This window comes from Neovison vison, chromosome 7 (genome assembly GCF_020171115.1).
Source record: "Neovison vison isolate M4711 chromosome 7, ASM_NN_V1, whole genome shotgun sequence".
NCBI lineage: Eukaryota > Metazoa > Chordata > Mammalia > Carnivora > Mustelidae > Neogale > Neogale vison.
In genome coordinates, this window is record NC_058097.1 from 204,249,360 (window position 1) to 204,275,549 (window position 26,190).

Genomic DNA, 26,190 nt, shown 5'->3' on the forward strand with positions numbered 1-26,190 from the left:
TTGTTTTTTTGTTTGTTTTTTTTTGCTGGATTGCTATAGCTAAACCTTTCCTTACATTGCCGAAAAGCTGTGGTGAACACAGGCATTCTCACCCAGTTCCTGTCTTGAAGAAGCAAGTTTTCAGTCTTTTCGCCATTGAGTATGAGGTAGCTGTGGGTTTTCCAGAAATGTTCTTTATCATGTTGAGGAAGTTCCCTTCTATTCCTATTTTTCTAGGAATTTTTATCCTGAAAGGCCACTGGGTATTCATTTCTGCCTTTGAGGTGCTCCTGTGGGGTTTTTTCCTTTTTCTGTCAATGCAATATCTTACATTGATTGATTTTTCTTGTGTCGAATCCGCCCTCCATTCTTGAGATAAATCCCACTTGGCCATGGCGCATAATCTTCTTAATATGCCACTAGATTTGGTTTACTGGCATTTTGTTGAGGGGTTTTGCATCTCTAAGGATATTGGTATCTAGCATTTATGTGGTGTACTTGTTTGGCTTTGGTAGCAGAGTAATACTAGTTTTATAGAATGTAGAGTGAAGTGTCTCCTTGCCTTCTTTTTTGTTAGTTTAAGAATTGGTGTTAATTCATCTTTAAATGTTTGATGTAATTCACCAGCGAAGCCATCAGTTCCTCGACTTCTCTTCCTTAGTAGCGCATTCATAACTGATTCAAACTTTTTACTTGTTGTATATCTGTTCAGAATTTCTGTTTCTTCTTGAGTCAGTTTTTGTACTTGTGTGTTTCTAAGAGTTTGTTTATTCCATGTAAGTGATCCAATTTCTTGAAGCACGACTTTTCATAGTATTGTCTTATAATTCTCTTTAATTCTGTAAGGTCAAGCATAATATTCCCACTTTTGTTTACTATTTATATGCATTGTCTCTAATTCTTTTCTTAGTCATTTTAGCTAAAAGTCTGTCAATTTTATTGGTCATTTCAAAAAAGCCAACTTCTTTTTTTTGAGTATTTTGTTTTCCTATTTTCTTGCATCTCTCACCAGTCTCATACTTACTATTTCTTTCTTTCTGCTAACTTTGGGTTTACTTTATTTTTCTCTTCTAGCTCCCTAAGCTATAACGTTAGGTTATTGGAGGTTTTTTTTTCCTTCTCAGTGTGCAACTTTGCAGGTAGAATTTTCCCCAAGCACTTCTTTCATCGCATCCATGTCTGGGTATGTTGTGTTTTCATTTTCATTCCTCTCAAAGTATTTTCTAATTTCCCTTATGAGGTCTTCTTTGATCCACTAGTTTTTTTTTTTTTTTTAAGATTTTATTTATTTATTTGACAGAGAGAGATCACAAGTAGGCAGAGAGGCAGGCAGAGAGAGAGATCCACTAGTTTTTAAAGAGTGTTGGAGTCCCTTAATTTCCACGTATTTGTTCATTTTCCTTTTATTATTGATTTCTAGCCTCCTTCCATTTTGGTTGGAGAAGATACTTCATATGATTTAACTTTTGAAATCTACTGAGACTGCTTTGTGACCTAACCTGTGATCTACCTTGGAGACTGTTCCACGTGAACTTGAGAAGAATGCATGTTCTGCTGTTGCAGGGTAGAGTACCCTCTATATGTTTGCAACGTTTAGTTGGTTTATAGTGTTGCTCTATAGGTTTTCTCTTTCCCTGTTGCTCTTCTGTCTGGCTGTTCCACCCAGTTACTGAGTATGAGGTACTGAACTCTGCAACTATTGGTACAGAACTATCAGTGTCTCCCCTCGATTCTGTCCATTTGGCTTCATGTATTGGGGAAGTCTGTTGTTCAAAGTAGATGTGTTTGTAGTTGCTGGGTCTCCTTCATGACCTTCTTCTTCCCTCAGTATCTAGTGTCCTTTTTTGTCTTCTATAGCCATTTTTGACCTAAAGTCTGTTTCCCTGGCATCAGCACACCCACCCCAGTTCTCTGCTGGATACTCATTCCGTAGAAGATCATTTCTCATTCTTTCACTTTCAGTCTATTTGCATCTTTACATCTAAAAGGAGTATCCTGTACGCAATATAAGTTGTATAATTTCTTTTTATCCATTCTGCCAATCTCTTTTGATTGAAGAATGTAACCCTTTACATTTAGTGTAATTCTGGCCAGGAAGGGTGGCCATTTTGCTATTTTTGTTGTATATCTTATACCTCTGTTTGTTTCTCTTTTCTTCTACTACCTTGTCTTGTGTTTAACTGATTTTTTTAGTGGGGTACAATTATCCTCTTCTTGGTCCTGTTATGTATATTTTTAAATTATTTTCTTGTTACCATGAGGGTTGCATTTAATAGCCTAAACTTATAGAACTCCAGTTTGAACTGACACCAGCAGCTTCAATGGCATACAAAACCAAGTTTCCGTAGAACTAGCCTTATGTTGTCACAACTCAGTGACACCGATGTGTAATTGTTGTTTTAGGTATTTGTTTTTTTGTAGGAAATAAAGGGGAGTTACAAACTAAAGGTGTGTTTATGCTTCCCCATGCAGTTACCTTTTCTGGAATTCTTTATTTCTTTGTAGGACTTTGAGTAAATTTCTAGTGTCCTGCTTTGGCCTGAAGAACTCTCTTCGGCATTTTTGTAGTGTAGGTCTGTAGTGATGAACTTCCTCAGCTTTTCTCTGGGAATATCTTCCTTTTCCCTTTTTTGTTTCTTATTTAATTTTGTTTTAATTCTGGTGTAGTTAATACACAGTCTTATACTAGTTTCAGGTGCACAGTAGTGCCCCTTTATTGTGGAAAAATAATTTAATAGATATAAAAACTCTCCACTCGTTTTCCTTTTAGCACTTCAAGGATGCCATCCCACTCCCTTCTGACCTCCATGGTTTCTGGAGAGAAACCTGGGTCAGTCTTACTGTGTGTTCCTGTACGTGACCAGTCGTTTCTCTCACTCTTTCCACGGTTCTTTGTCTTTTAACCATTTGATTATGATGTGCTCCTTGGAGATCACTGAGCTTCCTGGAGGTGTAGATCACATGCTTTCAAGAACTTTGGAAGTTGCTAACTAAGAATTCTCTAATATTCTTCCTGGCCCTTTCTCACCTCTCCTTCTAGGATTCCAATTATGGATTTCTTGGTATGCTTGATGGGGTCCCGTAGGTCTTAACGGGCTGCTTCCTCCTTACTCCTTCAGATTATTTTTCCTTCTGTTCCTTAGACTGGATAATTTCCACTGATTGACGAATCTCCATGTTCACCGATTCTTCTGCCTGTTCAGATATGCTAATGAAACCTCTGCTGAGTTCTCATTTCAGGTATTATGCTTTGCAGTTGCAGAATTTCTGTTTAATGGGTCTTCCTTCATATTCTCTATTTGTTCATTTGTTCTCCTGGTTTCCTTCACTGCACTGCCCACAATTTCCTTCAGTTCTGGGCGTATCTGGGAAAATGGACTGAAAGTCTCTGTCTAGTCCGTTCAGTGTCTGTGCCTCCTCAGGAACATTATTGGCTCATTTCTTTCGTGAGCGAGCCGTCCTCTTGTTTCTTTTCATGTTTCCTCCCTTTTTGTTGACAGTGGGATATTCCACACACGACATGCAGTAACCCCCGATGTCAGATTCTTTCTCTTCCTTAACACCGTTTTTGTCTTCCTGTGGGCTACAGCTGCTTAGTGACATCTAACCTGTCTCTGTGACATCTGTGAACGCTGTTTGGTGCGTTGTTTGGTGCATGTTTGGTGCCTGACGGTCCTTAAGCTCACGTTCAGTTGGCATTTTGACAAAAGGTTCCTTGGGTGCCAGGGGTCAGGAAAACAGAGGGAGAAGGGGGGGAGAAGAAAATAAATAAAAGAATTCTTTTATCTGTGCTAGAGCAACAGGACCTTTGTCCTGGCTGTTCACAACTCTGTCTTAGCCTTCGCTTCCTGTTCAGGGTGGGCAGAAAGCTCAGTGGGAGGGGAACGCTTCATGTGTTCTGGGGACTTTTCAGCGCATGCATCCTGCCCCAGGCATGAGCTCAGCCTTCTCAGACCTGGTTTCCAGACAGAACGATTTCTCAACTTTTCTTCCGAGGCTGCCCGTGCCCCACTGTGTACCTCAGTGACAACCTCCCTGCAGGGACTGGAATTTGTTGGGCTCCTTCCCGGTGTTTTCAAGGAATGCCCATCAGCTTTCACGTCTCTGCTCCTTTGGGAACCAAGGATCAGGGTCCCACACTGGGAATGAGCGCTGCCAAGCAGGGGTCGGGGCGTTTCAAGGGCAAGTGGAAATGCCCCCACACCCCTACCACTTTTCCATGGTCTCTTTCCTGACTGCTCTCTAGTTCTGACCAGTCTGGGCTTGATTTTTCAACACCCCCACGAAGGGAGGGTCCTTGGAGTTCCAAACGCCTGTTGTTGCCGAGCTCACTTTCTTTCCTCCTGTCTTTTGACAGAACCTCTTAAACGACCATCTCCTGACTCCGTAGCCGTAAGCTGTCAGGGGTGGAAGGTGGTCAGAGTGCTGATCGGATCTGGCTCATTTCTACACTCACAAGGTGATCGGAAGGCCACGGCACTCTGTCTCCTCGTGCCGCTGGAGGCACCCGCTGTCTGTGGGTTCACCTGCACTTCTCGGTGTTAGAGTTCAGGGGAGGTCTGAAGCCAGAGGTTCAGGGTGCAGCGCGCCGCTGGTCTCTGGGCCTGGCTGGAGGCCTTCTAGAGGCCTTGTCCTTCATGTGCCCGTCCAACCCATCAGCACCTTCTGCCAGCTCTCCGGACCTTGCCCACCCCTGGCCTCCCCTCCAGCCCCCTTCCCAGGCCACGCTGCTCTGTCTGCCTGGGTGGCTGGCCTGCCCTCTTCACTGGTCATTTGGTTTCCATCCCTGCCTCTTCCCCTCTGTTCTTCACACGGCAGCCGGGGAATTCTGTCAACCAGGAGGACGACCCTGCTGCTCTCCTACTTAAACTGCTCCAGTGGCTTCCTGTCACCGTGTCTTAGGTCAGTACCACTGGATACGGAGCCCGATACAGGACCCCTCGTGCGGGTGAGCCCCGCGCCGGGCAGCGGGGAAGCCACACAGAGCACTCCCCAGAGCGGCCCCACCAGCTGCTAAGGGGGCTGTGGTACTGCTCTCTCTGCTGGGGAGCTGGTGCTGCCCTGACGGGGGTCCACCCCACTCTCACTGCTGGCCAGGCCTGGGAGTGGCTGCGCACGCCCCGAGGTCAGAGACCGTGCTCACAGAAGCAGCTGGCAGGTCCCAGAGTGCAGGGATGGGGTGTGTCGTTTACTGCTGTGTCCCCTCCGGGAAGCTCTGCCGAGCTGCCTGGCCCACTCGGGCTTCGAGAACATCAGCCCTGTGCCTCCTCCTCTCCAGAACCGACTGGTTCTTAGGTAAAGCACCATCTTGTTTCTCCGCGTGTTCTCCGATGATTGGAAATGCCTCGTGTTCAACCAGTTGGACTCCTGGGCCCACAAAGAGGCTGGCGGCGTCAGAGTAGGGCCCCCGCGGCCATCGTGGGCAGAAGCACTGTGTCTTTTCACGACGCGGTGGGGTCTGTGTGAACTTGGGGTTTGGGGGTGGGGGGCGGCCGTCGCCGAGCTCCCCTCGGGGCCCCCTGCCCTCTCCCTGCCTCCCGGCCCTCCCGCAGCCAGCAGGGACCGGGTGGGGGAGCCAGGCTGAGTTGATTATTTTTGACATCAGTTGTTAACATAATTTTGACGTTAAGCCTCCCCCCAGCTCTGGGGTGGCTCTGACTGTGTCCAGGCTCCAGCTTGGGGAGCCATGGGGAGCCTCTCAGCCCCAGATCTGGCCTGGCTGGGAGGCGGCCTGGGAAGGGACGTGCGTTTCTCAAGCCCGTGCCCTCGGGGCCTGGGGGCGGGGCCCCAGCAGATGTCTGGAGCGGGTAGCCAGGGCCTGGAGCCGGATGCTGAGAACGAGGCCTGCAACTCATTTCCCCATTAAACATTCTGAGAACATCTGCACCGGTTTCCAAGGCTTCTCCCTCGCTAATTGCTCTGATTATTGTGTGAAGTGAGGCCCTGGCCCGTTGCCGCGATGTTGTGATGAAGGTGAAAGATCGCTCTTAATTAGATTAAAAACATTTTTTTCTTCCTCTGTAATTTTGCCTTGAAAATCAAGGCCACTTTTTTGTTTTCTTCATCCAAAGACCTCCAGAAACTTTCCTCCCCACCTCTCCAGAGGTTTCTTGGGAACGTCCTGTGAGCTCAGCTCTTGGAGGAGGCCGTGCTTAGCCCCAATTCCATTGCACGTCGGCGCTGCCGGGAACCGGCCCCTGGAACCGTGTCTCGGGAGGCTCGGACAGGGCCTCCTGGAGCACGGGGGCCCCAGAGGGTCGCAGTTATGTGGGTGGCTGTGTCACTCCCTTTCTGCTTCCCATGCGCACTTGGGGCTGACCCCGTCCCGGCGCAGTGGCCGCCCGTCCTCCCCGGCGCCCCCACGGTGCAGACCCTAACCTCAGGTGCGCGGCCCGTGTGTGCAGGGGCCTGGGAGCCCCACTGTGAGGGGAGATGTGGGGCGAGGGTCCTCCATGCCCCTCATTCTGGCTCCCTGGGACCGGCCAGGACTCTCAAGGCCGTCTCGGCCCTCGACGCCCAGGTGGCCGCTCTGCCCACGTCAACTCCAGCTGCACATCCCTGACAGAACAGAAGGCCCGAGGTCTCCCACGGTCAGTGCCAGGCATCCCGGCACGAGGGGCACGGACGGGGCCTCACGGGAGGGGTGGAGAGGGCGGGCGGGCGTCCCAGCAGGATGAGGCCAGCCACCAGCTCTTGGGAGCCCCCTGGTCCCCTCTGCCCTGCGCCTGCTTGAGCTCTCCTGGGACCTCAACTCCCCAGACCCCTCCCTTCGGCTCATGCCTCAGCCCTGTTTGTCACGCACATTCCTGAGGAGACTGTCCTGGTAACAAATGACGGAACCCCAAACCCAAGTGAGCCGAAGCACAAAAGGGACCTTTTTTGGCTCGTGCGTCTGGACCCAGCTGTTTCAGACACAGCTGGACCCGGGGCTGGGATGATCTCGCTTGTTCTACTCTCCGCCTCCTGTGGTCTGCCCCCCCGCCTGGCTCCCCACTCTGCTCTCCCTCTCCCCCCACCCACCGTACCCAGGGATGGGGACCGGGAAGGTTGTAGCCTTAGGCAGCCCCTTCCCAAGGGGACAAGATGGACACTGGCTCGGCGAGCACATAGCACACAGAGGTCGTCTCTTTCCCCCATTGTCCCTGCCAGAGGCTGGGGCCTGGCTCCCATTGGCCCCGACCAGGGCACGAACCCTCCTCAGACCCAGGCCATGGGCCCCTTCTGAGGATAGCCTGACGGGGCACAGGGTGCCTGACCCCTGCAGCCCGGGGCGTGGGGAAGGCGCGGCTTCCAGAGGGCAACTGAAGGAGCCCTTCCCAGAGCCAGGCCTGGCCGCCGGGCGGGCGAAAACAACAGGTGTCCCCTCAAGCAAGGTATTTTCCTCGCAGACCCGGGGACCAGCTGTGGACATACATTCTCACTCGGCTGCGCGCCCCTGTTCCTGGCAGCTGTGGTGGGAACGGCTTTGACACTTTCTGTCCATGCTCCTTACTTCTCGCCTCTGAGCACAGACACAGGTGGCGGCCGCGCTGGCTCGGGGTCTGTGAGCCGGGCACAGGCAGCTGGCACGGGCCCGGGGCCGCGGCTCAGCGATGTCACGCAGGGCCTGGCTGCAGCTGTCCGGATGCCCTGGGGAGGGGGTTCCCGCTCACGGTGCTGGATCTGCAGGCCCTTGGCAAATCCGCCAAGAGGGCTGGATTTCTTGGGGGGGGGGGGTGGCGAGGGGGCTCTGACTCCGGAAGGACAGGGGCAGCTTCTGCTCATCCCCATGGGACGGGCTGGCCCGGGGAGTGTGCCTGGGCCCGAGCCCGGAGGGCCGAGGCGGAGGTGAGAAGAAAGGTCCTGCCAGGCACCCAGGAGCCGGCGCCTCACCGCCAGCCGCAGGCGGGAGGGCTCTGCGGAGGACTCGGAGGACTCGGGTTACACCTGGGGGATTACCCAGGATTTGAATCAGTCATGAGGTGTGGTGGGGACGTTACCAGGGAGACTGTTCCCGGGTGGGGGGCAAGGGGCCATGGGGCCAGGATCAGGGGTGCGGACTGCAGCCTGGCCGTGGATCTGACTTGCTCCTGGAGGCCCCAACCCGTCTGTGGGACCCCGGGCACAAGGTTTCGCCCTCTCTGAACCCCCGTCTGCTCATCTAGAAGCAGGGATGGAAGCTGTGGGGCCACTGTGACAATGGCATGGGGTCACCCTTGAAGCCGCAAGGGGGAACGGGAGGCCCCCTCCTGCATCTCGGGGCAGTGGGCACGTCCCGGCGTCAGGGTTGACCTGGCCTCGCCATGTCAACATGCGGGCCACGTTGGGAGCCAAGGGACGTGTGGGCCCCACGGCTGGGAAGGAAGCCTCAGGCACATATGGGGCGGGCCAGGGCTTGGGACCCCAAGGGGGCGCTCCTGGGGGGCGGGACGGAAGGGCGCAGGGTGGGAGCCTCCCACACCCAGCTGCCTCCCTGACGTGTGCAGGTGTCGTCACTACTAGAAAACACGGCGAGAGCAGGAAGGACACAGAAACCACCCACCATTTCTTCACCCAAACCCACACACGGTTACCATTTTGGTCTACTTCCTTTCAGTCTTTTTTCTGTGTCCGTATTTTTTTTTTAAAAGGAACTTGAAATTGCCCTCTGGAGCAGGGCTGCCGGCTGGGGAGGACGCTGCTGGGCTGGTCGGTTCTGGTCGGTTCTGGTCGGTTCTGCTCCGGAGGGGGCGAGGCGTGGCAGCCGGAGTGGCCAGCTGTGCTGGCCGCCACGCCAGAGGCCACACTCGCCTTCGCAGACCTCCCACTTTCCTAGAAAACAAAATCGTTTTGTTCTGCCCTGAAAACTGAGGCCCGGCTTCTGGCCGTAACAAGGCCAAGGCAGCCAAGGGATGAAAGCATCAGAACACGGGGCCGTCTTATCGCAAGTGTGACTTCCCGGTCACTGGGACACGGAGCGCTCGTGCTGGGGGGTATCCAGCAAGAGCTGTCCCGGCAGCGGTTCCTGTGCGCATGGGCCCAGCCTGCTCCGAAGCCGGGGGGCCGGGGTGCTGCTTGTCTGGTCCCATCTCAAGCTCCTTGGCGGTAGGGGCGACAAGCCCGCTCTCCTGGGGCCACCTGCCCCCGAGCCCGTGCCTGAAGGGGGCAGCGTGCCGCTGTGTCTGCCGCCGCAGCTGTGGCAGTGGCAGGAGTCAGGGGGGTGGGCTGCACCCCTCCCCTCACCCCCGCCCCCAGCCAGCAGTGGCCTGCGACCAGTGGGGGATGGGTCTCTGACACAGACACGGGCAGAGCAGCCCGTTCCTTTGGTTCGGAAAAACACACCTGTGGAAGCCTGGAAGCCCTCTGCCCCTCGCCTCGGGCCCCTCGTGCCGTTCCCAGGATTAAACCAAACGGCCCACGTTCCTCTCCGGCAGGTGCAGGCCCCACCCGCTCCGGGCCGGCAACTGATGTGCAGTTTAATTTCCTAAAACACCAGGGCTGGGCCTTTCTCAGGGGTCAGGTAGCCCCCGCCGCCCCCGGCCCCGCTCTGGAGAGGACACTCATCCTCCCGGGTGCTCAGCGGCCCCACTGGCCCAGCCCCGCTCTGCCCTTCTCTCCTCCCGTAGACAAGTGATGCAGACATAAAAATATGTATTTGTGTTCTTTCTCCTTTCCTTCTTTTTTTTTTTTTGAAAGAACATCTGAATCCTGGACGGGGTTTCGGCTCTGTCACTTGACAACTGTGTAACATAACCCAGGGCACCGGAGTCTCGGCCCCGGGGCTCTCGCCAGCTCCCAGGCCTGGGAGCTGTTGACTGTCCTCGCCTCCTTCCCAGCTTTCCGGTCACTCTCCTGGGCTCTCGGGGAATGTCACGGGCAGAGAGCCCGTCACTCAGAGCCCTTCTCCCGGGTGTGACTAAGTCATGTCTGTGCAGTTTCCTGCTGGAAGTCAGCCCCTCTCCCCCACGGGCCACGCGCTCCCCACGGTGCCTGATGCCAGGTGGGTGCGACGCCTTCACACGTGTCCTTGGGCCACAGGGTCCTTCTCTGCTGCTGTCTGGTCCGCTCCGCTGCTCCGCACGCGCTCCCTGTTTTCCCAGGGGACCCGCGGGGCTTCTTGCTACGCCGCGCACTCGCTCCGCGGTCGTCCTTCCCTCCTTCCCCGTCGTGTTTGCGGCCGAGCCCCGGATCTCGCGTGCGGTCGCATACATCAGCCTTTCCCCGCTCGGATATTGTTTAAGTTTGAGGAAACCCTTCCAAACGCTGAGGTCATGGAGACAGTTCTAGAATCAGTTCTAAAGGCTTCGGAGTTTTGCTTTTCTCTGTAAGTCTTCAACCCCCGGGAATGCGGACGATGAGTTCTTGGTGTTCGGCACGAGGGTCCAATGGCACGTGTCTCCCACATGGATAGCCACTTGTCCGTGTCACCCTCTCCACCCTGTGCCGGCCACCGCGGGTGCGCGGCGAGCATCCCTGTGCGTGCAGGCTCTTTCCGATGTGCCACCCTGTCCTGCCGGCCCGCCACGTCTCTCTGTCGGCGCCGCTGTCTCACGGGGCACGGCGTCGCACGAGGTGTGGGCACCTGGTAGAGCAGAGCCCTGAGCTCCCCGCTCTTCGAGAATATGCCCGGCTCTCGGTTGATGGCATTTCCAGGTCAGGTCTAGAGTCAGGAGCCAGGTGCCCGCACGCCAACGGGAGGGTTTCTATTACGGCTCGAGGAGGAGGGTCTTTTGTCTGTTGAGTCTTCTAGAAAGTGGAGCAAAGTCCGTCTCCCCCTTGGTTAGGTTACATCTTCTTGAACGGCTGCCACCGAGGCCTAACCATCTCTCCTTAGGGTTCTTGTACGTCCCGATCCGATACTGAAGAGTGTATCCACTGTCGTAGACAGGATCTGTCTGCTCGTTTTGATTTGGGGTTGCTGTGGGGTTGTTGTTGGATTTTTTGTTTTTTTGTGTTTTGTCTTTTTTTTTTTTTTTTTTTGCTTTTGCTTTTTTTGACTTACAGGAGAGGCAAAATAATACAGGGGCCCCTGTGTACTTTTTACCAGCTTCCCCTAACGCCGGCGCCTCACGCGAGTGTGCTACAACCGTGGTGAAACTGCTAAAAGAAGTCACCGTCGCGGCAACGCCTCGCATGGAGCTAAAGCTTAGTTCGTTTTCCGGGCTCAGCAGTAGCTGAGTCCTTTGTTCCATCAGCTGTGGTACGTTTCCATCCAGTGCGTCTTCAGGCCTTTTCTGAGTGGTGACGCCTCCTCCTCGGTCTTTGCTCGGTTCTTGTGACCTTGGCATTGCGGAGGAATGCTGGCCGGGAGTCCGCGTCCTGCCGTCGGGATCCTCTGGGACCTCGGGGGAGACCGGGCTAATGGGTGTGCCGGGAGCAGACGTGAGGCGCTTCGCATCTCGTCGGGGTTCACGACAGCAACGTGATTCACTGGTGCTGCTAACCTTGACCCCCGGGGTCGTGTCCGACGGCTCCTCCCCCTTTCCACAGCCTCGTGGGGAGCGGGTCACTGAGTCTGCTGTCCTCGGGGGGGGGGGGGCGCCTGGCGTGCCACCTCCTGCGACCGGGAGGGAACGAGTCAGCGTTAGGACCCCCCAGCCACGAAGGGACATCTGAGGGGAGATACTCTGCCTGTCGGCTGCCAGTGCCACCAACCGATCTGAGCGTTCATCCGTGGACGGTGGGATCTGTACCTCTTCCGGTTATCCGCTTGTTTCTATCAGGACGAACTCAGGGATTCTTGGGTTTGGAGCTACAATTTGATACTAATTGTTATTTGTCTTGGTTCAAACTGCTCTGGCTTCGACCCCGGGATCGAGGGTCCTTTGGGCTCCTGCGCCTGCTCAACACGCCCCACCCACTCGGAGCTTTCGCTTCCTTCCGAGCCCCTCACGGTAACGCCAGGCTCCTCGTCCGTCGCCCTGCCATGGCCCCAGACTCGTCCTCAGCCAGAGCGCGCGGGTTCCTCCAACCGGAAACGGGGTGGTGCTTAGAGACCAGGATCTGGGCCTGGGGTCGCTCGGGGCTCTCGGGTCTTTATGGCTTCTGGGGCCTCTCCACGGGCAGAGCAAGGAAGTGTGCGTGCGTCCACAAGCCAAGGACACGCACGTCTCTGCATATGTAGCTGTGCCTACAGGAAGAGCAACACGGGTTCATACTGAAATCGCCGCTGCGGGGGCCATTTGTGTCCCCCACCATGACACACTTTTTGCTACTGCGTCTCAGAGTGAGAAACCTGGTTCCCGTTATCGATAATTTATGTACTTCCTTGTTGGACCCATAGTTTCCCTGTGAGAAGTGAGATTACCGACTAGAGCCCCGTGTTCATGACAGTCTGAGACGGCCTCCCGAGCCGCAGGGACCGCCGTCTTCCCGTCCTTTCCGTGCTCCGTGGTGCCGCGTCATGCGTTCGTGACACGAATTCACTTGTCCCGGGACGCTTCCATTCCTGGGGTCCTGCGGCGGGCTGGCTGACGTTTTCTCTTCTGTCTTTGGTTTGCATACAGCAAAATTCACTCTTGGGAGATGGTTCTGTGGGTTTTGACAATGCCTGGATTCACGTATCCACCAACAGAGCAACACAGAGAGAAGTTCCGCAGCCCGAGGAACTCCCTGGTGCAACCCTTGGGAAGTCAGACACGCCCCCTCCCGCAAGCACGAGCAACCATTGATCTGTTTTATGTCCTGGTAGCTCTGCCTTTTCCAGAATGTCATAGAAATGGGATCACAGAACACGGAGCCCGTACATCTGGCTTCTTTCACGGCCTCGCGAAATGCATGTGTGGGTCAGCCACGTTGCCGCACGAGCTGTCGGCTCATGGCTTCTGGTTGCCGGGCAGCGCTCCACTGCGTGGCTATAAAACTGCTTGTTTACCCACTCACCTGCGGAGGGACATCTTGGCTGTTGCCAGGTTTGGGCGATTTTGAGTGAAGTGGCTGTGTGTGTTCGTGTACAGGTTTGTTGAGCGTACATATTCGATGTCCTTGGGTTAGTATTGGGGAGAAGGACCGCCCGGTTGCATGGCCGGTGCACACTGAACCTCAGAAGACACCGCCGAGCTCTTTCCCAGCATGGCTGTGTTACTCGGAACATCTTCTCCCCTGCTGACTTGTAATCCATTTCTTAAACTGGGTTGGTGGCTTTCCTGCTGTCATGTTGTCAGGGTTCTTTATATATTCTAGACGCAAGTCCCTGGGCAAATAGGAGACGTGGAAACACCTTCTTCAATCCAGAGCTTATGTCTGCTTCCCTCAGCAGTGAGCCTTTTGCAGAGCAAATACCTGTAATTTTGATAAAGTCCAACTTGTCAACTTCTTTGTCTACTGACTGAGCTCGTAGTGTGGTACTTCAAAACTCACTGCCAAACCCAAGGACCAGAGATAGACTTCTGTGTCTTCCTCAAGAAATTTTATATTTGATGTTTTACGTTAACTTCTCAAGATCGTATATGATATAATAAAAAATAAATAAAAACAAAAATAAACTTTAAAAAAGGTTATAGACGGTACTTTTACACTTTCAGATTGTTGGTGAACACCCAGGATGTTAGGCATAAATGGTAAATGTATTAAGATTCACATACACGACATTCATACATTTATATCACAAGTAAATTTAGGAGAGAGTTGTATTCCTTTGCAGTGGGAAAATCTTTCTTTTACATAAAGCAAAAGATAGGTGTATCACTTTAGACGCATAAAACATTTCCTATGATAAAAACAACCATACTCAAAGGCGACTAGCCTGGGGAAGATCTCTGTACCTTCCATGACAAAAGGTTAGTGTCTTTCATCAGTAACAAGTCCTACAAGCTGAGAAGCAAAAATGAGCAAGAGATACGAACAGGCAATTCAGTTCTGCAACGGGGAGTCCAAACAGCCTCTGAAAGCCACACAAACCCTTCAGCTGAAAAGGAAAAACAGCTTCCTCGTCCTCCACCATGCCCGGCAGGCCCGGGGAAGGGCGCCAAGGGCTGGCTTGGGCGTGGACGTGGGCAAGCTGTCACAGTCACGGTGCTGGCGCTGTCCCAATCACTACAGCTTCTTGGGAAGATGCTTACAACTACCTGGGAAGCCGCCCTCACCCGCGCCAGCGTCAGGGGCTCCTACAAATGGGGGCTGTGCCATTGCTCAAAGCAGTAGCTTCAAGCTAGCAGGGCCCCGCATCCACCTAGCACGAGGGGCGGCGGAGCTGAGGCTGGTGTAAACCAGGGGCAGCGGCCAGCTGCCCGGACACCGGTCCGCACGCGCACACCCGCGGGAAGAGGAGGGCAGCGCGGCACAGCGCGAGGCGCAGGGAAGTCACGTGTCCATGAAAAGAGTCTCACCTGGTGTCAGCAGGTCCGATGAGCAGGGGCGGTAAGCTCCGACTCCGCTGGGCAGCTGGCCCGGGGGACCTTGGAGGAGGCCGGCCTTCGTGATCTTGGCCTTGTTGTGCCTTCTACATGAGCGCTCGCTTCTCTTACGACAGGACCTCTAACTGGAGGACAGACCCGTCAGCCCGGTGCGGGGACGGCAGGTGTTCCTATCAGCACTGCGTACCCGCGCCCCGTTGCTGAGGCGCACCCGGGACCCTGACCCGAGCCGTTGGGACGGGGTCATTCCCACACCTCCCTTGGGGTCTGGGTGGCTGGTGTGGCTCCGTGGCCTGCCTGGGGTGGAGTCCAGGGCTCTGTGGCTGTCCCCCGTCTCCCAGCTTTTGGCTCTTCGTGGGCAGGAGACCAGCTTGGGGCATCCCCAATGCGAGGCTCTGTGTGTGCCCAAGAGTGACAGCATGGTGGCAGGAGTCAGGGTCTCCCTGGCCTGTGCTTATCAGCTGCGCTTTACTGGCCTGAGTGTCAGCTGTGAGCCTGGGGACAGGCCTGGACACCAGCGCCCAGCCCGGGCAGTCCTCCCCCTGCGAAGGGGTCACAGGTCTTTGAGGCCTCAGGCATGTGGGGGCTGTTTTCACCAGCCCGCCGCCCAGATCCTCGGGGTGGAAGCTTCACGAGCCGTCCCCAGTCCTCCCCAGCCCTGCAGATAGATGTCTTATCAGTTTGGGGGAAGGCTCAGGGCTTGCAGGTCCGTCCCCTTGGGGTGGGCGTCTAAGCCCGGCTCTGGGCCACCGGACACCCCAAGCCTTCTTCAGAGGCCTCACGTGCTGCCCCGCGCCCTTCCCCACAGCCAGGAAGAGCCCCATGCTGCTGGAGGTGAGCCCGGCCCACTTCATGAGGACCAACAGCTTCGCCGAGGACCTGGACCTGGAGGGGGAGACGCTGCTGGCGCCCATCACCCACGTGTCACAGTGAGTCCCCACGTGCCCACCTGGGCCGCGCCGGAGGGGCCTGGGGCTCAGAGGGGCCGTCTTCTGCTGGCCGGGGCTCGGGCCTGCTCGCCGGGGGCCTCCGCTCGCCACCTGCCCTCAGTGACCTGGGGCCCCCTGCTGCTAGGGGCCGCACCCAGTGCCCAGGCCCCGAGTGAGGGGTTGGGGAGGCACATGGGGCCATTTCCCGCCAAGTCTGGGAACACGATCCTCTTGTTCTGACTTATGGAAAACCGAACTGATCATTTTCCACGTGTTTCTGTGCCTCGAGCGTCCGAGCAGGTTGCTTCTCTCTCCCCTGGCCCCTCCCCCACCCCCCAAAAGAGAGACGACTTTGTTTCTCGGCGTTTCCCCCAGAACCCCAGAGCCGCCGTGGGCAGAGGCTGAGTGCTGCCCGCCAGTCGTGCTGCTGTCCCTCAGGTGGAGGAAATGGCTGATTTTCCACGCCTTCCAGCTGGCCGTCCCCCGAGGCACGGCGGGCCTGGGACGAACGCCCGTCCTCCCCCGCCTTGCAGCCCTGCCAGGCCGATCCCCAGGGCCCGGCTGTGCTGCGATCCCTCGCGAGGGGAGTCAGTGCTCCCGGCAGGGCACCCGGTGTGGACGGCGAGCCGTCGGGTCCGTCGGGCACTCGGGCCGGTTCCGGCCACTGCCCTGCGGGGGAGCCCCCCCGGGCGAGGCCCTCCGTGTTGGGATGTGCCTCTCGGCCGGTCCCAGGCTCGCAGGCTGACTGGGCTCCTCCGCCCGCGGACACGGGGCGGTCTCGGCAGGCCGTCGGCGTTCCTCCGGGGTCTCGGTGTTGTCGTGAGCCGTGCGCGCGCCTCGGCCGGGGTGAGGCCCTGGGCCGTTGACCTGCAGGTGACCGAGGAAGCGGGGAGCCCGGTCCCGGGGCGTCCTGGCTGCTGGGGCAGGACTGGTAGAGTCGCGTAGCTGGAATGCGAGAAAGACGGGACCGTCTCGGGCTGGTGTTGTGATCAGGCAGGACCCGCCGGCCAGCTTTCCAGGGCCCCCAGGCTCATAGGCAGGTGGGCAGCGCCCTGTGGCTGGCAAGGGGGCCCCCAGTAAGTGCTCCCCGGCTTGGAAGAAGCCGGCCAGCTCACTAGGAAGCAGGGGCAACTCGTCCTTGTGGACCCGGGCCCTGCGTGGGCTGCTGGGCCCACACCATCCTGGAGACGACCAGGCAGGCTCACTGCGTAAGTGCGCGGAGGGCGGTGTGAAGCCAGGGACAGGCCGGTGCCCGCAGGCAGAACGCCGACTCACTGCCTCGGCTCCGGCCTTCTCAGAGCCCAGGGCACGGGAGACCACAGAGTGGTTACAGTTGGAGTTCTGCGGCTGAGGTCGTGTGCCACACAGGTGCAGTGCCCACTCAGAGCCTGCCGGAACCCATGACCCTCAGGCAGGGGTCCGTCTCTAGGCCTCCCTGGGCCTGCTGTCCCGTCCTGTCTCCTGACCCCTCTTCTCCTTTTTCCTCTCGGCCATGGCTCAGCCCCTCGAACACACACACACACACACGGAGTCCCACCAGGGAAGGACAGGGCTGCCACCCACCATCAACGCAGCTGGGTGGTGAGGCCTCACCAGCTCCCCGACCCTGCGAGACCCTCACGGGGGGCCCAGGGTGAGGCTGACAAAAGGCTCAGGACTGAGCCGCCCCCCAGACAAGCTCACGGCCGCCCCCAATAGGCATCACCCCATTGGCAGTGAGGCCGTCAGCCCTGGCGTCGGCACACACCGTCTGGGGGCCACAGGCCACCCACCCGCTCGGGGAGTCCTGAGAGGAAGTCCGGGCCAGCAGAAGCCGATCTCCAGGAACGCTTGGCCTTTGCTCCTCCAGGACTGTGGCGGTCAGAACGGAGGAGCACGGAGCCCCATGCTTGCCGCCGACTGGCTGTGGGCTTTCCCAGGCCGCCCCCCGAGTGTGGGGGCTGGCTTGGGGAAGGGGTCTGCGGCCAGCTCCACTGCTGCCTGGGCCTCTACCCCAGTCCTCGGCCAGGTCCCCGTGCCAGAACGTACAAGGGCTTCTCCCGGCAGCCCCATCCAGAGGTGGTGGCGGGGTGCGAACCCACCGCTGGGGGGCTGGGGGGACAAGGTGTCCGGTATGGTCCTCAAGTCTGTGATGGGGAGACGGAGGTCAAGGCACCATGGTCCACTCAGGGCAGAGTCAATGGTCGCTGCCGGGGGACCTGAACAGATGTGTCCTCGGCACAGGGAACTGTGCCTTGGGGGGCCATGCTGGGGACAGCGGGACAGAAGCTCAAGAAGATGTGCCGGGCCCTTAGGACTGAGGCGCCCCCAGGGCCGCAGGCCAGGCAGAGGCCCCACCCCACCGTGGCTGGAAGAGTAGGTGGCTCTGGTGGGAACGGCGTCTGTTCAGGGCCGTGCCCGCCCCGTGGCCCCGCTGAGGCGGCATACCTTCACCGGTGCCCCTGGTGGCCGGTGCCCCTGGTGGCCGGTGCCCCTGGTGACCGGTGCCCTGAGTAAACTGGGCTTCAGCAGCTCGAGGCCACCCAGCCCTGTGGACCCAGCACAGGGGACAGAGGCCCGTGCCCTGGTGTGTGCGCGGGGGTCTTGCAGGGGGCAGAGGGGGTGGGAGGCAGTTACTGAAAAACAGATTCATTTTTCTTCAGCATTTTACTGAGGTTAAGTGTATTACCACGTTGGGTCAGTTCCAGAATTCAAATTAAAAGCATAAATAAAGACACATTTTGTTTCCATCTCAAGCTCTCCCCACCCGCTGGGCCCCAGGGAGGTGAGGTCACTGCAGCCTTGATTACGGGAAGGTCCCTGGGGCTGGGCGAAGCTCTTCTTTCCGGGGCCTGCTGGCCATTGGTGGGGCAGGGGTGGGGGGTGCCGGGGGGGCCGGCGAGCAAGCCGGGTGCAAACTGGGAGTCACTGGGACCCCATGGCTTGGGGAGGCAGAGTGGTCTTGGCCCCATGAGCAAGCCCCAGCGTCTCGCTGCAGCCCTGGGGCCCTCGCCCAGCTCCAGGGTGCTGGGCCGCAGCCTGACACACACACCTTTCCAGAGCCCCTCTCTGCCTGGAGCTCTCAGCACCTGTGTCCCCCTCACCCAGAGCCTTGCCACAGGGCTTCCGAGGGGCAAGTGTAAGGTAGAGACGGGGCATCTGGGAGAGCCAAGAGAAGACGGAGCCCCGCAGCCCAGCGGGAGCGGGGATGAGTTCCCGGGCTCCTCCCCACCCCACTGCCTTCTGCCCATGGAGAGCCAGTGGTGGGACAGTAGGAACAGAGGGCCACCTCTGTGTGCGCCCCTGTGCCCTGCACGTGGTGTCCCTTTCGGAAACTGCCTCGTCACTCATCGGCACCCATCGGACTCATCCGCCGGCCTCGCCCCAGGGAGGCCCAGGCAGCATGTCCTCCTCCGGCTGCCAGGGCCTCTGTACCAGCTGCCTCGGCCCTCAGCACGGGGTCCCACCCTCTCTGGCTCTTTTGGAGCCCCTGGCCAGAAAGAGGTCCAGGACTGTGGCTCCTGCCCCAAGGCAGGCTGGATTTCCCCAGGGCCAGGCAAGCCTCACCTGAGACAAGGTGGCAAGGGCCTGGGCAGGGCAGGGTGGGGCTGGTCAGAACTGGCCTCAGCACGGGGATCTGTGGCTCTGGTTGGGTCTGCGTATAGGGGAGGCCTGGGTACCCTGTCCCAGCAGCCTTGGGAGATGGCAGCCAAGTCTATGAAGCTCCCCGCCTGCCGCCACCTAGCTGCCACGGCAGCCAAGCCCAGCCGGGAGTCCACATCCGTCCCTTTGGGTGACATGAACACCCCAGGCAGATGGTGCGAGAGGCCAGGCCCGCAATGAATACTGCGGCCTAGTGTTCCCCGGGATTGATGCCTGGACCCCCCCTTGTCTCTCCGTCCTGGCAGCGTCGTGGCTGGGCGAGGCCTGGCTCCTGCTTACTAGCCGCCCCACCCCGTCCTCCTCCGCCGGGGGTGTGCAGAGCCTGATGCCCTGGGCATCTGCATGGTCCCGGGGCAGGCCAGGAGCCTTCCAGAGAAGGGAGGCTGAGGGAAGGCAAGGCCGGGGTGGGGGCACCGTGGGGACCCCCACAAGGTGACCATGAGCACCTCCCCGGCAACTTGAGCCTGTAGGCCCCGTGACAGGACAGCCTGCGCATCCTTGAGCAAACCCAGCTCCGCGTGCGTTGATTAGAATCTCCACGTCTCCGGCTGTCTCCCGGGCCCCACGGAGTCTCCTGCCAGAACGCTCAAGTGTGTCTTTTCCAACAAGGCCGCTGTGGCCTGGCTTTCCTCCACATCACCACTAACGTCTCCTGAATTCTGCGTTGTCAGCGAGGCCATGGCCAGCCCCGTGCCTTCTGGAAATGGGGGCAAATGTCACCAGGCTCTGCCCTGTGCTCAGTTCCGTGGACCGGGGGGCCAGATCTCGGGATGGGCCCGGCTCGGCTGGGATGTTTTGGGGACCCTGGGGCCTGCTGCAGCTCCCTCCTGAGGCCAACAGAAGCGCCAGGCTCCACGCCTCGCCGAGTGGCCATGCTCCTTGCTCTGCTTCTCACCCTGCGAACCTTGGTGGGAAAGTCTGAAGGCCACTCGGGGCCCGCGTCTGGGGATGGGGGTGGGGGTTGCCAGGAACAGATGAGACCAGTGTGTCTTTTCAGACCGGTGTCCTGTCTTTGCTGGAGCTCCAGACCACCTCTGTCTGCACGAGGTGACAAGGGAGCCCCGTGGGAGCCCGCCCGGGGGGCTGTAAGGGGCTGCGTGAGTCACAGGCCCCATCGGAGCCTCCCAGCCCCGGCCAGCTCCAGCTCGACTCTGAAATGCACGGGGGGATTAAATGTTCTCCTAATTGAATTAAAAGCGAGGCGGAGTGGCTCAGTGGGAAAGAGACAGGACTGGGAATCAGATGCCCTCCATCTGGCCCTGAGCCCGCACCGGCCCAGCTGCAGGCTGGCCCCGGGGGCCCCTAACCTCTGGGAGCCTCACTTCCTGCGTCTGAACACGGGAGGAGGATGCCGCCAGACTCCTGAGGCCGTGGCTCCGGGGAGCGGGCCCTCGGTCCAGGTAGAAGGCCCGGAGGAAGTGGGGGGCCTTGTACTCCTTCAGCAGCTGTAGCCATAAATCCCGGTCCAGGGCGTCTGTGCGTCAGGGCTCAGTCCCCATGGGCAGGGCTATGGCAAGGGGCAGTGTCGGAGGGTATGAGGGATGGAGCGGCATCCATACCCTAGAGGCAGCTGGAGGAAAACACGACTTCACAGAGGGCACCGGTGTTGCCACAGAGACATTTCCGGGGGTTGTGGGTCCCCCACAGGCCTAAACCTATAAGGAGGGGGGCCCGAGGGCAGCATGGCCAGGAAGCCTAAGTGGGGGGCCAGGCCCAGCCCCTCTCTAGGCCTGGGCCGTCCAGCTCTCCCGTTAAGCCCAGAAGGCCTGTCCTTGCCCGTAGGGCATTTCAGCGTTCCGGCTGAGGAGTGGGCCACAGGCGATGAGCGTCCGTCTCAGCACCGGCCGCGTGAGGGTAGCCGGGATGCCCCCGTGCTCCCACTTCCTGTCACGCCTTCAGACGGCCGCCCCCGTCTTGGCTTCTGGCAGCAGCACTTGGTGTTGCCCGTTCTGGAACTTTCCATAGACAGACGCCCCGGTGCGCACACCCCTGCATCCGTCTGGCTCCCCGGGAGGCGTGCACGGGGTCGCAGAGAGCGGTGCTCCTCGTGCCCCGGGACTGGCACACCGGCGTGGGAAGGGCGGCACGGTTTATCCGTTCTCGTGTCGACGGCCCGTGGACCGTGCGTCCAGGCGGGCTGCTAGCGTCCGCGCTAACGCCCCGTCCAGGCTTTCTGGCCGCCGTACAGGCTGCACTTCGGCGCGCATCGGCCTAGGTGTGGGGGCGCAGGAGGGGCGCACACGCTTTCCCCGGTCCCGCCCAGCCGCCAGCCCGCAGGCACGGCTTGTGAGGGCACCCTCGCGCCATCAGCCTGGCATCGTCGTCTGTGGGGACTGGACGCGGCTGCCGCACCCCTCCCAGTGTTATTGGGTCAGATGTTGTCTTGCCAAAATGCTCGCGTCTCCGGCCCGTCGGACGTGGGGCGAGCCCTCCTCGCCGATTTACACATGCTCTGTCCTCCCTCGGTCTGTCTCCTGTGTCCCGGGGAGGGCTCGTGGGGAGCTGAGCCGAGCGTGCCCCCGCGTGCCCGCACACGCTCGCGGCGCGTCCACCGCAGAAGCACCGCCCCGTCCCGCCCCGCCCTGCCGCGGGCCGGCCCTTCCTCTCACGAGGGGCGTCTCTGCTGAGCAGGGGAACCGCAGGTGGACTCAACGGGACCCGGTTCATCAGACGTTTCCCTTCTGGCCCGTGCTGCCTGCGTCCTATTAAAGAGACCTGGACTACTCCGAGGTCATAAAGATCCGCTGGCTTGTCCTAAAGCTTCGTGAGCCCACCTGCCGCACGTAGATTCCATCTGGAATCGATGTCTGCATCCAGTGTGAGGCTGGGGTCAAGGTTCGCGTTCTCCCCACTGGATACGCAGGCTGGCTCGGCCTCAGGGACAGGCCGGCCTCTTTCCGCCACCCGCCAGCTCCGCGCCACCCGCCGCGGCCTATGGTCCACGCGTGGCTCTGCTTCGTTCCACAGCTCAGACCACAGCTTGTCCTCCTCGCCAGGGCGTTGCTCCGTCGCGGCTGGGCTTTGGTAGTGGGTCCGGGCAGCTGGTCAAGAAGGCTCCAGCCAGGTCCCCTGCCTCGCCCCTGGCCTGTCTCTGTGTGGCCCCCGTCCGTCCCCGCGGCCAGCACCCACAGAAAGCCTGTCAATGTAGGCCGTCTCCCCAGATGAGGGTGGGGACAGCCGACGTTTTCTCAATAGTGGTCAGTAGTGGGTTTTGGCAGCCACGGCCCCCGACCCCCACACCCCTCGCGCTCCTTACCTTGTCCTGCAGGCTTTGGCACTGTGGTCACACGCGGCCAATCTGACCCTTACGTCCCACTGGCTGGTGCTCAGGTGTTCGCCACGCCCGGAGACGCTGTCTTCCCGGAAACCCCGGCCAGCTGTATCCGTTCGTCCTGCAGGGCACCGTGGCAGTCAGGTCACCTCTCCGAGCCTCGGCGTCCTCTTGTGGACCCTGGAGATGGGCCTCATGGTGCAGGTGTGAGCCGTGGAGGCTGTGGGGTCGGGGGTCTGGCCCGGCCCGGATCCGAGAACTGCGTTAGCCAATGCAATACCTCACTTGGGGGGACCCTGTACTTCACTGAGAGCTTCTGAAAGCGCCAGGTCGCAGGTCCGTGGGATGTGGATGGGGTCCGTGTGCAGCCTTGAGTCCCTGTCCCCAACGCAGGCCGCAGTCGGGGACTGCCCACAGCCTCCAGTGGTGACGGAAGGGGCCAGCTCCCAGGGACGTACAGGGAGAGACCTGGGCCTCCGTCCCGCTCTCTGGGGTGGGCGGCCACACGTGCCCCGATGTGCTTCTGCTGTCATTCTCACTGTTCACCGTCGGGCCGACCCGCCAAGGCAGCCACGGCCACCAGCAGAGTGAGGGGCAGCGTGGGCCGGGCATCCTGCCTGCCCGTGGCCCCGTGCGAACAAGGACATGGAGGCATGGCCATGGCCCCATTCTCCGGGGCCGCTGCCCAGGCAGCCCAGCCAGGACAGCCGTGTTCCCAGGCTTGCTGGCCACCAGGCGCTCCTGTCCCCAGAGGCTACGTGTCTGTGTCACACTTAGTGGGGGGCTGCCATTGGCTGGGACCCATGGCTGTCACGGGGTCTGAGAGGGCTGCATGGAAGGGCTGAGCCTCGCCTGTCCCAAGAGGCAGGGGCCGAGCCGGGGCTCTGTCGCAGACGCACGTTCTCCTGGGGAGCCCGGGGCTGTGAGGGGGAAGCCAGACCTCCCGGAGGGCGTGCAGGGGCAGGGAGGTCACCAGCCAGTGGAGGCCAAGGGGCCTGGCATCTGGCTTGGGTCTTCGCCTCCCCCAGTGTTTCTGTGGCCCATCGGCTGGAGAGAGCAGCTTGTGGACAGAGTGTGCGCTTTGGTTGGAGTCTCTCTGTGGCCGCTTCCTCCAGGAACTCTGCCTGGTGGACTCTGCACACACCGGGGACCTGACCCCATGGTGCATGAAGGGCGAGGGGCCTCATCGACCCGCAGGCCGCTCGGGGGCTCCCGGGTCTCCTGGGTGAGGCCGACTTGCATGCATGAGACACAGGGCGGCCGGCCGAGCTGCTGGCTTCTGGGGGAGGCCCAGAGCCCCCGGCCAGGCGGTCGTCCTTTACGTGGGCCAGGCCTCTTGGGACTGGGTGGGTGTCCTGGGCACAGGCCACCCCGGGTGCTGGTCCTTGGCAGGGACTGTCTCCTGGGCAGAGGTCTGACAGTTCTGCCATTTTGGGTCCAGTTGGCTCACGTGAGGCCTGGGGCACTATCTGGGAAGGGAAGAAAGGGAAGCAAAGGGAGAGGGACACAGGAATCTGGCCTCAGAGCCTGGTGTCCCCAGCGTCCCTCGCATCCCCACGCCCTTCCCGGGCCCACGTCTGCTTTGCCCCCCCCGCCAGCAGCCCCAGAGGCAGTCCCTCTAAAGACACTGTGGAGCAGGCCGGCCTGGAGCGGGGACGCCCTCCGGATTTGCCCTGAGCTGCTCCGCTTCAGTGGGCACAGGCACTCAGCGGAGCTCCACGGGGATGTACGCACAGCTCCGGGAAGCGATTTTTAAGAGGCAATTCAAGGGATCTTCAAAGGTAATTTTGACTCTACGTGATCGGTCTTTGGAACCGAACCATCACGTAAGATCAGACTAGGCTGTGCCTTCCGAAGTCTAACACTCGCCACAATGCTGTCCTACGGGGCCCTGCTGGGGAAACTGAGGCAGGGGTTGGGGTTACGTCACAGGCAGGAGAGGACATGGGGAAGATGCGGGGGGCAAGGCTATTCCAAGAGACAGAGCTCAGGGCCCATCCCCACAGCCCTGGTTGTGGACCCGCCGCCCACAGAGCCCAGCCCCTGGACAGGAGGCGGGCAGCTGCCAGCCGTCGACCCCAGGCCCCCTGCCACTGCTCTGATAGCCAGGCTCAGTATCTAGGGGATAAAGTGCAAGGTAAGGTCACGCTGGACCTTTAGCTTCGAGCCTTTTAACCTGCTTGTCTGCCTGGCCCTGCCCAGGCTGCTGTGGGGCCCTGTGTCGTCTCGTCCCCTCCCGTATCCGGCGGCCCAGGGGCGGCCCTCCTACCTTCCCTTCTTCTGGGCCTTCCAGCGGTGGTCTTGCGTTTATGTCGTCCTCAGGTTCTGAATCTGTTGGAGCGAATGGAACCTTTTCCAGTTTAAAACGCTAGAATGTTTTTTTTTTCTTTTCTTGAGCTACCCCGTGGAAACCCCAGCCGAGCGGGTGGGCTCCAGGTGGGGGCTCACGGGGCCCTGACTGCGGGGCAAGACCACAGCAAGAACAGGGGGCCAGACTCCAAGGTGGGGGCAGCCTCAGGTGGAGGGACACCCCTGAAAACGGGCTCCCGGCGAGACTGAACTCTGGCTGGTGTGTGAGTAGGGACTGGGGTGGGGCCATCCACCGGGACCAGAGGACATCGCTGGAATGTCCTCTCCGGGGACCCCCACAGCCCGCGGCAGCTCCCGACCATGACTCTCTACCATCTACCCCTGTCTTGTGCTGGAAGTGGGCTGCGTCAGGCTGGGGGCTGGAGGGTGGGGTGGGGAAACTCTTCTGTAGCTGTTGGGAGATGGACAGCCTCGGACATGGGGCCGACAGCAGAGATGAGGAGACCCTGCCCAGAGGCCATGCCAGGTGCAGACAGCTGGGGCCAGGCCATGGGACTCCTGACTCCAAGTCCCATGCTCCTTTGGTTCCAGTGGGGGCCATCTGTCCTAGTGGGACCTGTACTGCAGCCCGCACCAGCCCCAGGCCCCTGGCTACTAGGACAGCAGCAGGAGCACATCCTTGAGGCCTTGGTCATGGCTGTGGCCTGCTCCTTACCCTGCTGTTTCTATCACACCAGGCCCCCCACCAAGGGACACAGGAAGAACATCCCCACCCCCAGTTCAGTCCACTGTGGGTCACACTCGGAAGGAGAGGCCAGTGGAGTTGAGGCATCACACGAACACCAAGCCATGAGGTCCAAGCTGTCCAGAAGGGACAGGGAAATCGGCCTCTCCGGCCGCGACAGGAGACCCCAGCCGGCAGGAACAAGGCAGGGTGGCCACCAGCCCCTGCGCTCAGAGTTGTCCCGGGGCTGCAGGCCCAGAGGCCTGGGCGGCAAAGCCACAGGCTCCTCCCCGGGGAGACCGGCCAGGCCCCGGAGCAACCCCCCTTTCCGGGCCAGGCCGCCCTGAGCGCCGAGGACAGGAGGAGCCGTAACTCCTGCTGCGCACGGGCCTCTATGACTCCGATGGCCTGCGGGAGGCTCGCGCTTCCCACCTGCTGCTCCCCAGCCATGCAGGTGGCAAGTCCCAGTGACTGGGGTCAAAGAGAAGCTAAGCGTGACCAGCCTGTCCACCGTGTGTGGCTGATCATGGACTTGTCTCATTTACTGGGCCGCTGTCGGTCTCTGCCTGTCAATGTTTAACTGCCCCGGATGCCAGATCTCAGGGCCCAGACGGCCAGGGGTGGATGGGGGTGGGGGGGCTCGGGTGCAGGGGGCAGTGCTTCCTCCGGGGGTGTGGGGATCGTCGGCAGCAAGGGAGCTGCAGGTGGGCTATGAAGAGGGGCTTCCTTCGGGGCGCCCGGCCTGGGGTGGGCTGCCGGGGGCCCATGTTCTCTGCTCCCGCCGCAGCTGGCGGAGGCCACGGCTGGGATGCCCAGCCCCTTGGGCCCCTCAGTGGTTTCCGGCCACCGTGGGCCTGGGGTGCGGCCCCCTCACGTGTGCTTGCCAGCTGCCCCACGCGGGCCTGGCCCCGGTCTCCCCGCGGGTGGGGAGGGCGGTGTAGAAGCGGGGCTGTGGGGCCACCCAGCGTGGGCCCAGGAGGGGAAGGAATGCGACTGAGGCCGGGTGTGGCTGAGGCGAGCACA

The 26,190-nt window shown here is 59.5% G+C and overlaps 1 protein-coding gene and 1 long non-coding RNA gene across 3 annotated transcripts in view; one reads left to right on the forward strand and one right to left on the reverse strand.

Moving 5' to 3' along the window:
- KCNQ1 (potassium voltage-gated channel subfamily Q member 1) overlaps nucleotides 1–26,190 on the forward strand; it is a 304,912-nt gene that overhangs the window by 123,580 nt on the left and 155,142 nt on the right. For both annotated transcript variants that reach the window (XM_044259973.1, XM_044259974.1), the window contains exon 11: nucleotides 15,100–15,220. In XM_044259973.1, the coding sequence (XP_044115908.1) occupies nucleotides 15,100–15,220 (121 nt within the window). The remainder of the gene's footprint in view (nucleotides 1–15,099; nucleotides 15,221–26,190) is intronic.
- The window catches only part of LOC122913253, a 31,574-nt gene continuing 23,231 nt past the window's right edge, over nucleotides 17,848–26,190 (reverse strand). Inside the window, exons 2-3 of the long non-coding RNA XR_006385711.1 lie at nucleotides 24,403–24,464; nucleotides 17,848–23,602 (exon numbers count right to left, since the gene is read on the reverse strand). This is a non-coding gene — a long non-coding RNA (uncharacterized LOC122913253). The remainder of the gene's footprint in view (nucleotides 23,603–24,402; nucleotides 24,465–26,190) is intronic.